Source organism: Onychomys torridus, chromosome 21, assembly GCF_903995425.1.
Source record: "Onychomys torridus chromosome 21, mOncTor1.1, whole genome shotgun sequence".
Classification (NCBI taxonomy): Eukaryota; Metazoa; Chordata; class Mammalia; order Rodentia; family Cricetidae; genus Onychomys; species Onychomys torridus.
The window spans coordinates 34,939,010-34,951,148 of NC_050463.1; the positions used below are offsets into that span (position 1 = coordinate 34,939,010).

Below are 12,139 nucleotides of genomic sequence, written 5' to 3' on the forward strand. Positions count from 1 at the left end.
CATGAGGAGGTCGCCTCTGCACCTGCCTTTGTAACGTTCTCACACCCTGGTGCCATCTCTTTTCCAATTAAACCCTTGGAGGTGAAAAGCTGGGTGACGAAAGTCACTGTGCCCACAGCCACCTGGTATGACTGTACCAGGTGTAAGACTCCCAGGAGCCTTCACCACGCAGGAGTCACATGGCTCAGCCGAAGCCCCTCTGCGACTTGCGACTTCTCCTTCCAGCCAGCATTCTTATGGCATTTGGGGCAGAGATTTCACTTGCTGCAGACCCTGCTCTAAGAACTCTCCAAACACGTGACGGGCAGCGGATGAGCCGCACAAACTGAAGTGCCGTAGGTGGCAAGCAAGGAAAGTGGTCTGCTTTCCAGCTGTTTAGAGAAACAAAAACTAATACAGAGAAGGACCAGGATCCCCAGGGATGGGGGTTAGGGGACCATGCCAGGCAGAGCTGCACCCTGAAGGTTCTGGAACACAAGCTGGGCTGTGTCCCAACATTTCCTCTGACTGGGAACCCCTGCGTAGTGTCCGATCCCCTTTCCGAGCAGGATGGTCTCATTTATCCCTCACCTGTGCAGTGAATGTGTGTGGGGTGTTGGGTGAAGGGAAACTGTCTCTTCGATGTTATTAGTTCTTTAGTGTTAGGAACACGTACAAGGCCCTGGCTCTGAGCTCCCTCACACCCCCACAAACACCCCTAAGTCAGTAAAACTTTCCATGAGTTCTGGGGACTTGAAGTTGAGCCCATAAGGAGTGTGAAGTGAAGGTCTGGAGGGAGGAGGCGAGCTCCCTTTGCATTTAAAGTGGAGAGATTGGATTTTCGAAAGAGCTGCAGCCTATCTACCTGCTTCCTTGCCTCCTTGCCTCCCTTCCTCCTCCTCCTCCTCCTCCTCCTCCTCCTCCTCCTCCTCCTCCTTGTCTCTGCCCCCCCCTCCTCCTTGTCTCTGCCCCCCCCTCCTCCTCCTCCTCGTCTCTGCCCCTCCCTTCTTCCACAAGGTCCCACTATGGAATTCACACTGCAGATCAGGCTGGCTTCAAACTCGGAGATCCCCCTGCCTCTGCCTCTCTAATGCTGGGATCAAAGGCGTGCGCCCCCACACTCGTCAACTACTTACCCTTTTGATGTGCTCTCCTAGAAAGCGGCAGTCAATTTCCTTTTTCCTTATAACTGTGTGGGATTTGTGATAACCTCAACCAATAAAGGGAAAAAAAGTACTACTGTGAAACTCCCAAGGCTAGACCACAAGGCTAGGCAACCATGACCTCTACCTGGCTCCCAAACTCACGGGCAGAAGGCCTGGGCCTACATGTGAGAAGCCCGTGCCCAAGTTCCATAGAGACGGAAGCGGCGGTGTCGGTGGGGGGATCCCAGAAGCCCGAACACTCCCCCCATGCCTGTTCCCCCTGATTTGAGCATTCTCAAGCCAGGAGCCAGTGCTGTGAGCAAGCAGCTTCTGGAGCTGTGGACCTCAGGCTCCAAGCTGCCCCATGGTGGAGCAGGGCCCAGATGGTCCTGCTGAACCCTACTTGTAGTGCGGGTACCTGAGCAAATTAAACACTGTTGCTGCAAACATTTACCATCGGGTGGGCTGCGACTCAGCTAGACAACCAGAGCAAGCCTCATTAACACTTGGTCCATTTTCATCCCTGTCTCTGCTTCTATCCACACCCTCACCTATATCGATATATCTTTTATTTCCTCCGCTTAGTGTCCAATGATGGTGATGATGATGATGATTAATGGGTTTTTTCGAGACAGGGTTTCTCTATGTAGCTTTGGAGCCTGTCCTGGAACTCACTCCGTAGCCCAGGCTGGCCTCGAACTCACAGAGATCCGCCTGCTTCTGCCTCCAAGTGCTGGGATTAAAGGTGTGCGCCACCATCGCCCGGCCCAATAATTATTTTTCTGTTGAGGAATAGCCACATTAAAAAATTTATTATTATAACTTTTAATGTGTGTGTATCTCTGTCTGAGTATGTGCACATGAGTGCAGGTATCTATGGAGGCCAGGAGTATTGGATTCCTTGGAGCTGGAGTTACAGGCAGTTATGAACTGCCTGACACCGGTGCTGTCTAACTTGGGTCCCTACAAGAACAGTAAATGATTTTATCTGCCAAGCCATCTTTCCAGCCCCCCACTGTTATTTTAAATAGTCACAGAATATTCTACTGTATGACATCACTATAATTCTTTTTTTTTTTTAAGATTTATTTATTATGTAAACAGTGTTCTGTCTGCACATATCCTTGCAGGCCAGAAGAGGGCGCCAGATCTCATTACAGATGGTTGTGAACCACCATGTGGTTGCTGGGAATTGAACTCAGGACCTTTGGAAGAGCAAGCAGTGCTCTTAACCTGAGCCATCTCTCCAGCCCATATAATTCTTTTTTTTTTTTTTCTTTTTTTTTTTTTCGAGACAGGGTTTCTCTGTAGCTTTGGAGCTTGTCCTGGAACTGGCTTTGTAGACCAGGCTGGCCTCGAACTCACGGAGATTCACCTGCCTCTGCCTCCCAAGTGCTGGGACTACAGGCATGCGCTACCACCGCTCGGCCCATATAATTCTTATAATTGCATCTTTACCACTGGTTTTTATTTTATTGTTGCAATAACTGATATAGGAAGAGTTTCGAAGAAAATTTGGTAGAACTGTTAGATAATTTTCTTGGGATAAAGACTCGATATCTAGAAAAGTCGATCATCTTCCTCTGGTTTAGCCTACCAGCCCACTTGCATCTTGTATCTCCTCCTCTTCCTCCCCCTTCTCCTTCATCCATTATAGCAGAGGAAGCCCCCTACTCCCCACCTCAACCGTGTTCAAGGATTAGCTTCATTTTCTGGATTCCATCTCTGCTCTGCTTAAGACTTATAGTACTTGATTTTCTCATTAGCAACAATAACGTCCCCCTTCTCCTGGTTTCTCCCCTCAGCAAACGTTCTAACACAGGGATATATATATATATATACATATTTTCCTCCAGGCTGGCCTGGAACTCTTGATCCCCCTGCCTCAGCTTCCTTAGGTGCTTGGGATTACAGGCTTGTACCACTGTGCCTGTCAATGAATGTCATTATCCTTGATCCTGTATTCCCCTCTATTTCTTACCTCACGTCCATTCGCCACTAGATTTCCAGAAGTAATTGTTTTGTTTTTAATGCTAGGACCAAAGGGAGATATTGACAAATCGATAAAAGGAGACACTTAAGGAGCACACTTCTCTCATTAATAGGATGTCAAATAACCATGACAGATCCAGTTTTAGAAAGAGTGTAGAATATATAATCAGGGGGTGTATTCTTTAGGAACACACCTGAAACACAGTTCAAATGGGCCACATGTTCACCCATCAAGTCATGAACATTTCCTTAGGACTGAAATCAATCATCACATGCTATCTGATTACAAGGGAATTAAGCTAAAAACCAGTTTCAAAATACAACTAGAAAAATCCCCAAGGTTTGGAAGCTAATCAGAGCATTTCTCAACAATCCATAAGACTTTGAAAACTGAAAATAAGACTTTGGAGCCGGATTGTGGTAGTGTGCATGCCTTTAATCCCAGCATTTGGGAGGCAGAGGCAGGTGGATCTCTGAGTTTGAGGCCAGCCTAGTCTATGAAAAGAGTACCAGGACAGCCAGGGCTGTAATACAGAGAAACCCTGTCTTGAAAAAACAAAACAAATGAAAAACCAAACAACAACAACAAGAACCCCCCCCAAAAACAACAACAAAAAATATTTTGAACTAAATGGTAATTTAAAAATATGACATACCAAGAATTGCAAGATGCAATTAAAAACATACTTATGTTCATATCTATACATGTAAAAAAAAAAAAACCCAACAGAGGTTGAATGTCAATGATATAATAAAATCAATTGCTTAGTAGTATCCAACTTGAGTTGAAAAAGGAGAGCCAACTAAACATGTAGAAAGTAGAAGGCAATAACCAGATCAGAAATTTCAAAAATACTCTGAGCAACACACAATGGAATTAATAATACCAAAGATGGGGGCTGGAGAGATGGCTCAGTGGTTAAGAGCACTGCTTGCTCTTCCAAAGGTCCTAAGTTCAATTCCCAGCAACCACATGGTGGCTCACAACCATCTGTAATGAAATCTGGTGTCCTCTTCTGGCCTGCAGGCACACATGCAGACGGAACACTTTATACATAATAAATAAATAAATCTTAAAAAAATACTAATAATACCAAAGATGACTATTGTAAAAAAAAAAAAAAAAAACTTGTAAAAATGATAAACTCCAAAGAAAAAATATGTAAATTACCAATACCAGATAAGGAAACAATGCATAACTGTCGAGTCTATAGATGATGCTAAGAACATGATAAAAAGGTATAATTAGGGGCTGGATTTTTTTTTTAATTTTTATTTTTTGAGAGCTAGATCTTAATGTGAATCTGAGTTACCTCATTGGAGGGAGGAAGGGTGTTTAGCTTTCGGGGAACACTTGGGGAAGTAGAGGCAGAAAGTAGTGCTTATGGAGTATGAATGTTTGGGAGTGGGTGAAGTCCAGAATACAAGATGGACAGCAGGTAATAACCCTGCAAATAGGCCAAAGCCTGGTGCCACACATCTTGTTCACCATTAGGGAGCTCAATGCTCTACTGTGGGACAAAAGAAAAGATTGGTACCAACCAGAAAGGCTGAACTCTCAAGGAAGTCCTGGAGTCTTCCCACCACCCCCTCAAAGGGTATTTAATTGGGGGGGGGGGAACAAAGTTCCTTCAATTGGCAGATTAAGCAGGCACCCTGATTCTGCCAGCTACACCTCTCCTCACAAGTTTGTTTTGCCTCTTTGTGCAGGTGCAGGCAGATGCTACTGCAGGTCTCTCTGTCCTGTCCTGTCCTGGCCTATCCTGTCCTATCCTGGCCTGGCCTGTGAGAGCTTACAGCCAAGCCAGAATGCCTGGGCCTGGCCAATGGTGAAGGCAGTCCCACAGCCATCCTGCCAGCTCTCAGGCCACAGAGGAGCCTGGTTCGGTTGCCCTTCTCAGAAGACTGCACCTCCTGGTCTGAGGCTGGGGAGTTTTCCTTGGGGTTTGGGCAACGAAGTGCACCTGTCCTGGCCTAGGCCTTGGGGACCGGAGGCAGGCTGTCCAACTCACTTGCACCCTCCCCAACCCCAAGAGGTAGGCTGCTTCGGGTGGCTGTGGGTGACCCCTGACAGCCTGCCATCTCCCTTACCAAAACGGAACAGGTAGATTTTGATCCCACACGACCATCACACTTTCCCACCATGGGGGAAATCTGAGGCATAACAGACTCACTCCTCGTTAGTGATATTTACTTCCAAATGCTAGGAAGGCAGATGGACGCACACAGGTAATTTCACTCCGATCTGCGTCACCTCAGAGCTAGGCCTGCCTCGCACCACGATGCTAAGCCTCTGCCCTGTCCTAAGTGGGCATCCAACACCATCCTTAATTAAGTTCTTCCTGACCGCCGGCCGCAGGTGTGCGCTTCTGCGGGTCTGTGCTAATGCCAGCCTCCGCGCTTTCCAGGCACATCTGCCCTGAGCTCAGCCTCCACCGGGAAGCCCCCCCTCCCGCGGCCCGCCGCCCCCCTTCACGTGGCCGGGGATTCGCCTGTTGCGCTGCAGAAGCGCTGCCAGGAAGGTCACGTCCAACGCTCACCCACCCAGCCCGGCAAGTATAAAAGCAGGGAGGAGAGCAATGGGATCCAAACCGGCGGCGAAGGAGGAGAAGGAGGTTAAAGAGCAGTGACCAAGAGAGGCCACCAAACCATCTCTGTCCCCGGAGAGCTGCCTTTCCGCGACAGGTAAGGGTGCCGCAGCCCGGGACAGCTGGTCTCCACTGAGCTCTGCCCCTGGGCCTTGGGATGCTCCGCAGGCGGCAATGCAGACTGGCGCTCTAGCTTGTCGGGGACCTGAGCTCTTCGCAAACTTTTTGAGAGAGAGAAGTGAGCCTGGACGCTGGGGTGACAGGCTGTAACGCTCCAGAGAGCAGGTGGTTTGGCGATTCCGGGGATCGCTGCCGTCGGGGAAGGGGGTAGTCTTGGGGTCTGCATGGAGAAATGGGAGATCTTGGGAGAATTCCCCTGTTTCTCTTCCCGATTGTTCCGACTTGCGTATATATTAATTTTGAATGTAAATACACGTTGGAAAGGCAGTGGGAGAGAAGGGCAAGTCACAAAAAGCTCCTAATAGTGGGGCTCTTTGTTGTTGCTGCTGCAGACCCCAAATCCCGGTTTTCCCCGCGCATCTTAAAGGATCAGAGGCGGCTGCATTGCGGTAATTATGTGGGTTACCGGGTAGGACAGTAGGCATTCCTTCCAAGATCCAGCCCGGGTTAAAATACCAAGAAGGGAGGGAACTGTCCAAGGTTCTGAGCCACCTGTCTAGTTTCGGAAGCCCTCAAAAGTACTGTAGGGCATTGCGGCTCGGGCAAAGGACATTTCAAATGAAGGAGGGACAGATCCCCCAAATTCTCCATGTATAAGTAAAGCGGGGAGGTTTTCACAGAATGTCTGGGAGGAGTCAAGTAAAATGAAAGCAAGTAGTATGTTTGTGTTACTCAACTTGTGAAGTATGTGCAGATTATGGCTATTTCGATGGCTTGTTTCCTTTGAGTATTATAGAAGTTGAGGCACATGTACGATGTATGGATGAAGCTGCATCTCCATGCCTCTCAGAGAGGGCTTTACAGAGGACTATGTTGGTGTCACTTGGAGAGGAGTAAATATAAGGCTCTCCTGAGTTCAGAGAATCCCCCTGTACATGGGGTCCTAATAGGTGCAGTTGTGTCAAAATGAATAAATTGCAACTTTCTATCTTCCAGGGCTTTTAATGACTGGAATCCTACACTCTCCCACCTATGAGAAGCACAGCGTTTGACATTTCCCACACTGCTTTTAGTTTCTTAAAAAAAAGATACAAATAAGATATCTGTTTCACCGTGAGAAAAGGGGGAAATACATATGAGAAAACACATAGCAAGTTGCTCACAGGAGCCATCTAACCTGGAGCTCCTGAAGGAGGAGGAGGAGGAGGGGGAGGAGGGGGAGGAGGGGGGAGGAAGAGGAGGGGGAGGAGAGGGAGGAGGAAGAGGAGGGGGAGGAGGAGGAGGGGGGGGAGGAGGGGGGAGGGAGAAGAGGGGGAGGAGGGGGAGGAGGGGGAGGAGGGGGAGGAGGGGGAAGAGGGGGAGGAGGGGGAGGAGGGGGAGGAGGGGGAGGAGGGGGAGGAGGGGGAGGAGGGGAGGAGGGGGAGGAGGAGGAGGAGGGGGAGGAGGGGGAGGAGGAGGAGAAGGGGGAGGAGGAGTTGGATTTTAGTCAACAGCGGTGGCTAGGAGGAGAGGGCAGGGTATTGAAGGCCTGAAATCTCGACTGTGGCTTCTTCAAATATAAACCTCATTCCACAGCCATCCAGCTTTGAGGACAGTTGAAACTTAGTTGAGACGATTACAGATTTGTATGATCTTACTTTTCTTTACTGACATGTTTTCATGCTAGTTATCATTTTTCTGGGGGGAATTTGTGATCTCAGCATTTTGGGCTAATTGTGTGCCTGTCTGAGCCTGAGCACGGAGAAGGTTAATAAGGTTGCTTCTGGGCTGAGGTGTGGTCCCCACAGCTCAATGGCTGCCACCGCCCACTAATGGTGAAAAAAACCAAAAAAACTCAAAGCTACAACCAGCTCTTGCAGAATGGCACAGGGGTGGAGCAGAGAGGGGAAGCGATTCTTGAAGGAAGGCTTTCACTTCCAAATCATCTCTCTCAAAAATAAAGGTTGGGCTCACGTCTCTCCAAATGAGATTTTCTGCCACATTCATTTTAAAATGCAAATGTTTGTTAGGAGTGACAGACACTTTAGTTATTTAAATATTTTTTAATTAAAATTTTTTTCTTTGTTTTTCAAGATGGGATGTTTCTCTTTGTTGCTCAGGCTGGCCTGGAACTCACTCTGTAGACCAGGTTGGCCTCCAACTCAGAGATCCACCAGCCTCTGCCTTCTGAGTGCTGGGACTAAAGGCGTGCACCACCACCGCCTGGCTGTCCTTCACATCTTACTATGAACTCATTTTTCTAATCTAGCGTCACCATAACAGCTGGTAATCTGGAGTACAGAATGGTATAGAGTTGGTGAGGAACATTAGACTAGGGTGACGTCAGGGATCCTTGGTGAGGGGGAACAGGTGTAACATTCTAAGAGTAGTGGTGGAGCTTGGGAAGAGCTGGACACCAGGGGGTCAAGGCAGCATGAGTGTTCTCTTCTGCCTGTTGGGCTCTTGACCTTGGCATGTGCCCAAAGGTGCTTTCTGCATTCTCCAACAGTGTCCCCCAGTGGCTCTTCACTGCAGAGAAAACTTCCTTTCAGCCTCCTGCCTTCCCTGTCCTCAGTACCAATATCCTCTAAGTTCATATATTTCAGGCTATGAGAGGTATCGTGCGTGGTATGTCAGTTTAGAAAACAGGACAGTCTAAGAGAACTGGGATCTGCTTTAAAAAGACATCTTCCCAGCCTGGGCGTGGTGGTGCACACCTTTACTCCCAGCACTTGGGGAAGCAGAGGCAGGCTCTGTAAGTTCAAGGCCTTTGTCTTTTTTTAGTGACTCCCCATCCATTGGATATAGAGTGTTGAACTGTAGCTTCACCCAGGGAGTAACCTTAGAAAGCCCTCTGGGAATGCTGGAGAACCTACCTTTACTTCATCATAAACACAAATGATTTTTCTTTGGCTTCAGCTTTCCCACCTCTCTGATGAGGGATTGGACCACGTGATCACCAAAAAGCCTCATCTCTAATTCCTCATTTCTTTAAGGGTCTGCTTTCAACAGGAAATTGGGGCGCACATGAGGGGGGGGGGACAGGACTGTCCACAGCTGTGTTGAGCTCTTCTCCTCTTATCCCGCCCATGATAGCTCCGCGCACACCTTCCAGCTTCTGAGCACTGCTCCTGTCCTCAAAAAGCCTTGGACTGCACAAGTGAGAGCTGTTAGTGTTGGCCCAAAGTCCTTCCTGGTGACTAGCCAACATTGTTCTGCTCCTTGCAGGGGGTCCTACCAATCTTGTTTGCCTCTGCAGAGCCGCAGCCTGTCACCTGGAAGATGCCGAGGTCCTGCGGCAGTCGTTCAGGGGTCCTGCTGTTGGCCTTGCTGCTTCAGACCTCCATGGAAGTGTGGGGCTGGTGCCTGGAGAGCAGGCAGTGTCAGGACCTCACCACGGAAAGCAACCTACTGGTATGTGGACCGCGAGATACCTCCTTGGTTTGGGTAGAAGACGGCCCTGGGCTTAGGACAGCTCCAAAGGAAGAATTGTATGGGCAATGGGGAAACTCATCTCCGTTGATTGGAGTGATCCAGAGCAGTAACAGAACTTTCCCCATAAGGTTGGAATTAGGCAAAGGTGAGGGAAGAGGGGGCTTCGGAGAAAAAGGGGTCTGGTCCATGATTTCTGCTCTATTATCCTCACTCCCCACTCTGTGTTCTGTGAAAACCCCTTACCATATACTCAATTTAGACAGTACCATGTTAACCATTGTTGCTCCCTTAATTGATCCTGTATCTCCAACCATTTACTTTCCAAATTAGCCCCTCTTTAGGAAGTGAAAACTTACAATTTCACTTCAAATGTCTTTATTTTCTTCCAGTTACAAGGCCATTACCATACAACATCTCCAGAGGGAGAAGGAAAGTGTGTGTGTGTGTGTGTGTGTGTGTGTGTGTGTGTGTGTGTGTGTCTGGTGCTAATTATCTCATGCTACTTCTAAAAGGCAGGCTTCCTGCCAAGTTCCTTTCTGGTCTTTCCAGAAGCATGTACAAGCCCTCTGGGACAGGCTGGAGCTCCTTCCAGGTCACCACATGTATGCACACAAATGCTGGGTACCTGCAGGTGTCTGTTCTACTATCGATAGACAGCTGAGGCTACATGATGGGAGAGACCTCCTCAAGACCTAAGAGCAAGGTTCATATACAGTGTGTTTTAGACTCAGAGACCCAAGGAACCCTTGGGAGAATCTGGTTCAGAACAACCTAAGACTGTTGATTTTGAGACACACTGCATAGCCTCTCCTGAGGAGATCTCACCAGAAAGGTGTGTGTGTGTGTGTGTGTGTGTGTGTGTGTGTGTGTGTGTGTGTGCTAAATAAGGTCAGAGTCACACCAATGAGCAGGGGACCTTGATCAGATCTTTTTCTCTTTCTGAGCACCCCCCCACTCCACTTCATTTTATGTCCTGGGGGAAAAGTACTTACATTACATTGCTTTTATCATCCACTGTTAACATTCTGCAGTATTATAATTCTGAATCTCTGATGTAGAAAACCCTCAACTGAAAAGAGTGGGTGAGAACCTTCTCCTCCGCAACTCCCAAGGATCTAAAAAAAAACTTGAGGATGCAGGCTATGGGCAAATAAAGCCCCATAGTTGAATCCTCTAGGGCCAGAGTGCAGAGGCACAAGCACAGCATTCGCGATGGAAATACTCCCACCCCCCACTCCCCTCCCACCCGGCCCTCCACCCGCCTTCCAACCTTCCTTCCAGTTTGAATGAGGAGGCAGGGAAATGGACCAACTTGTCTCAAAATTCTGATGGAGACGATACGAGATCAACACACAGAGTAAAGGAATAAGTGGACGCCGGGAAGTTTTGAGGCAAGGGGGCAAGGGTACAGGGCCAGAGCAGGCATGGAACTGTAGATTACTGGGGTAAGATTGAGGCATTGTTGAACATTTAGGCCCCAGAAGTCAGACATCTATAACCAGGAAAGATTCTCTCTTCAACTCCAGTCCCATGCCCCTCCTGTACTTAAGTGGAGCCACACTTTGCCATCACTAAATGACAACACCTCCTTTCGTGCATATAACAGCAAGGTCCTGATAGCAAGAGCTAAAGAAGACAAGCCAAGCAAGGAACGGTATGGGGTATGGGGTGCTTGCTGCCATCTGGGCAGAATCATGCAAAGGGCAAGTACAGCTCTGTGCACGATGTCGGCGGGACCTGGGAGACCCGGTGCCCACGTGCAGGTGTCCACGTGCTGGGTGCGATGGCCTCCAGGCTCCAAGTGGCTCTGCGTGCGACCAGGGCAGGGGACGCTGGGTGGCCGCAGGCCCTGGCCTGCAGGGCTCACGTGTGGATGTGGCCCTCTCTCTCTCCCCTCTCTCCAACAGGCTTGCATCCGAGCCTGCAAACCTGACCTCTCGGCGGAGACGCCCGTGTTCCCAGGCAACGGGGACGAGCAGCCGCTGACCGAGAACCCCCGGAAGTACGTCATGGGCCACTTCCGCTGGGATCGCTTCGGCCCCAGGAACGGCAGCGGCGCGGCGCAGAGGCGCGCGGAGGAGGAGGCAGAGGAGGAAGATGCTGCTGCGCCTGCGGCTGCTGCGTCGGGGGAAGACGGTCGCGCTGAGCCCGGCCTGCGCGAGGGCAAGCGCTCCTACTCCATGGAGCACTTCCACTGGGGCAAGCCGGTGGGCAAGAAGCGACTGGAGCACTTCCGCTGGGATCGCTTCGGCCCCAGGAACGGCAGCGGCGCGGTGCAGAGGCGCGCGGAGGAGGAGGAAGAGGAGGAAGATGCTGCTGCAGCTGCTGCTGCGGCTGCGGCGGCGGCGGGGGAAGACGGTCGCGCTGAGCCCGGCCTGAGCCAGGGCAAGCGCTCCTACTCCATGGAGCACTTCCGCTGGGGCAAGCCGGTGGGCAAGAAGCGACTGGAGCACTTCCGCTGGGGCAAGCCGGTGGGCAAGAAGCGCCGGCCAGTGAAGGTGTACCCCAACGCCGCCGAGAACGAGTCGGCGGAGGCCTTTCCCCTGGAGTTCCGGAGGGAGCTGGCGGGCGAGCGGCCCGACGGCTTGGAGCACGTCCTGGAGCCCGACGCGGACGCGGACGACGGGCCCTATCGGATGGAGCGCTTCCGCTGGGGCAGCCCGCCCAAGGACAAGCGCTACGGCGGCTTCATGACCTCCGAGAAGAGCCAGACGCCCCTGGTGACACTCTTTAAGAACGCCATCGTCAAGAACGCTCACAAGAAGGGCCAGTGAGGGCGCAGGGGTCTTCTCACCCCAAGCCCCGATCCCTGCGTGGGCGAGCTGCTGGCCGCGGCAGACCTCGAGCCTCCTTCCTACAGCAGCCTGTAGTTAGGAAATAAAACCTTTCAGATTTCCCAGA

General features: G+C 50.4%; 1 protein-coding gene across 1 annotated transcript; it reads left to right on the top strand.

Annotated features, from left to right (window-relative positions):
- Window positions 1-9,066: 9,066 nt before the first annotated feature.
- Window positions 9,067-12,139, top strand: Pomc (proopiomelanocortin). The gene is made up of 2 exons (XM_036170813.1): window positions 9,067-9,217; window positions 11,146-12,139. Exons 1-2 carry the CDS (start codon window positions 9,086-9,088, stop codon window positions 12,010-12,012), a joined length of 999 nt encoding a protein of 332 aa, XP_036026706.1. The 5' UTR covers window positions 9,067-9,085; the 3' UTR covers window positions 12,013-12,139.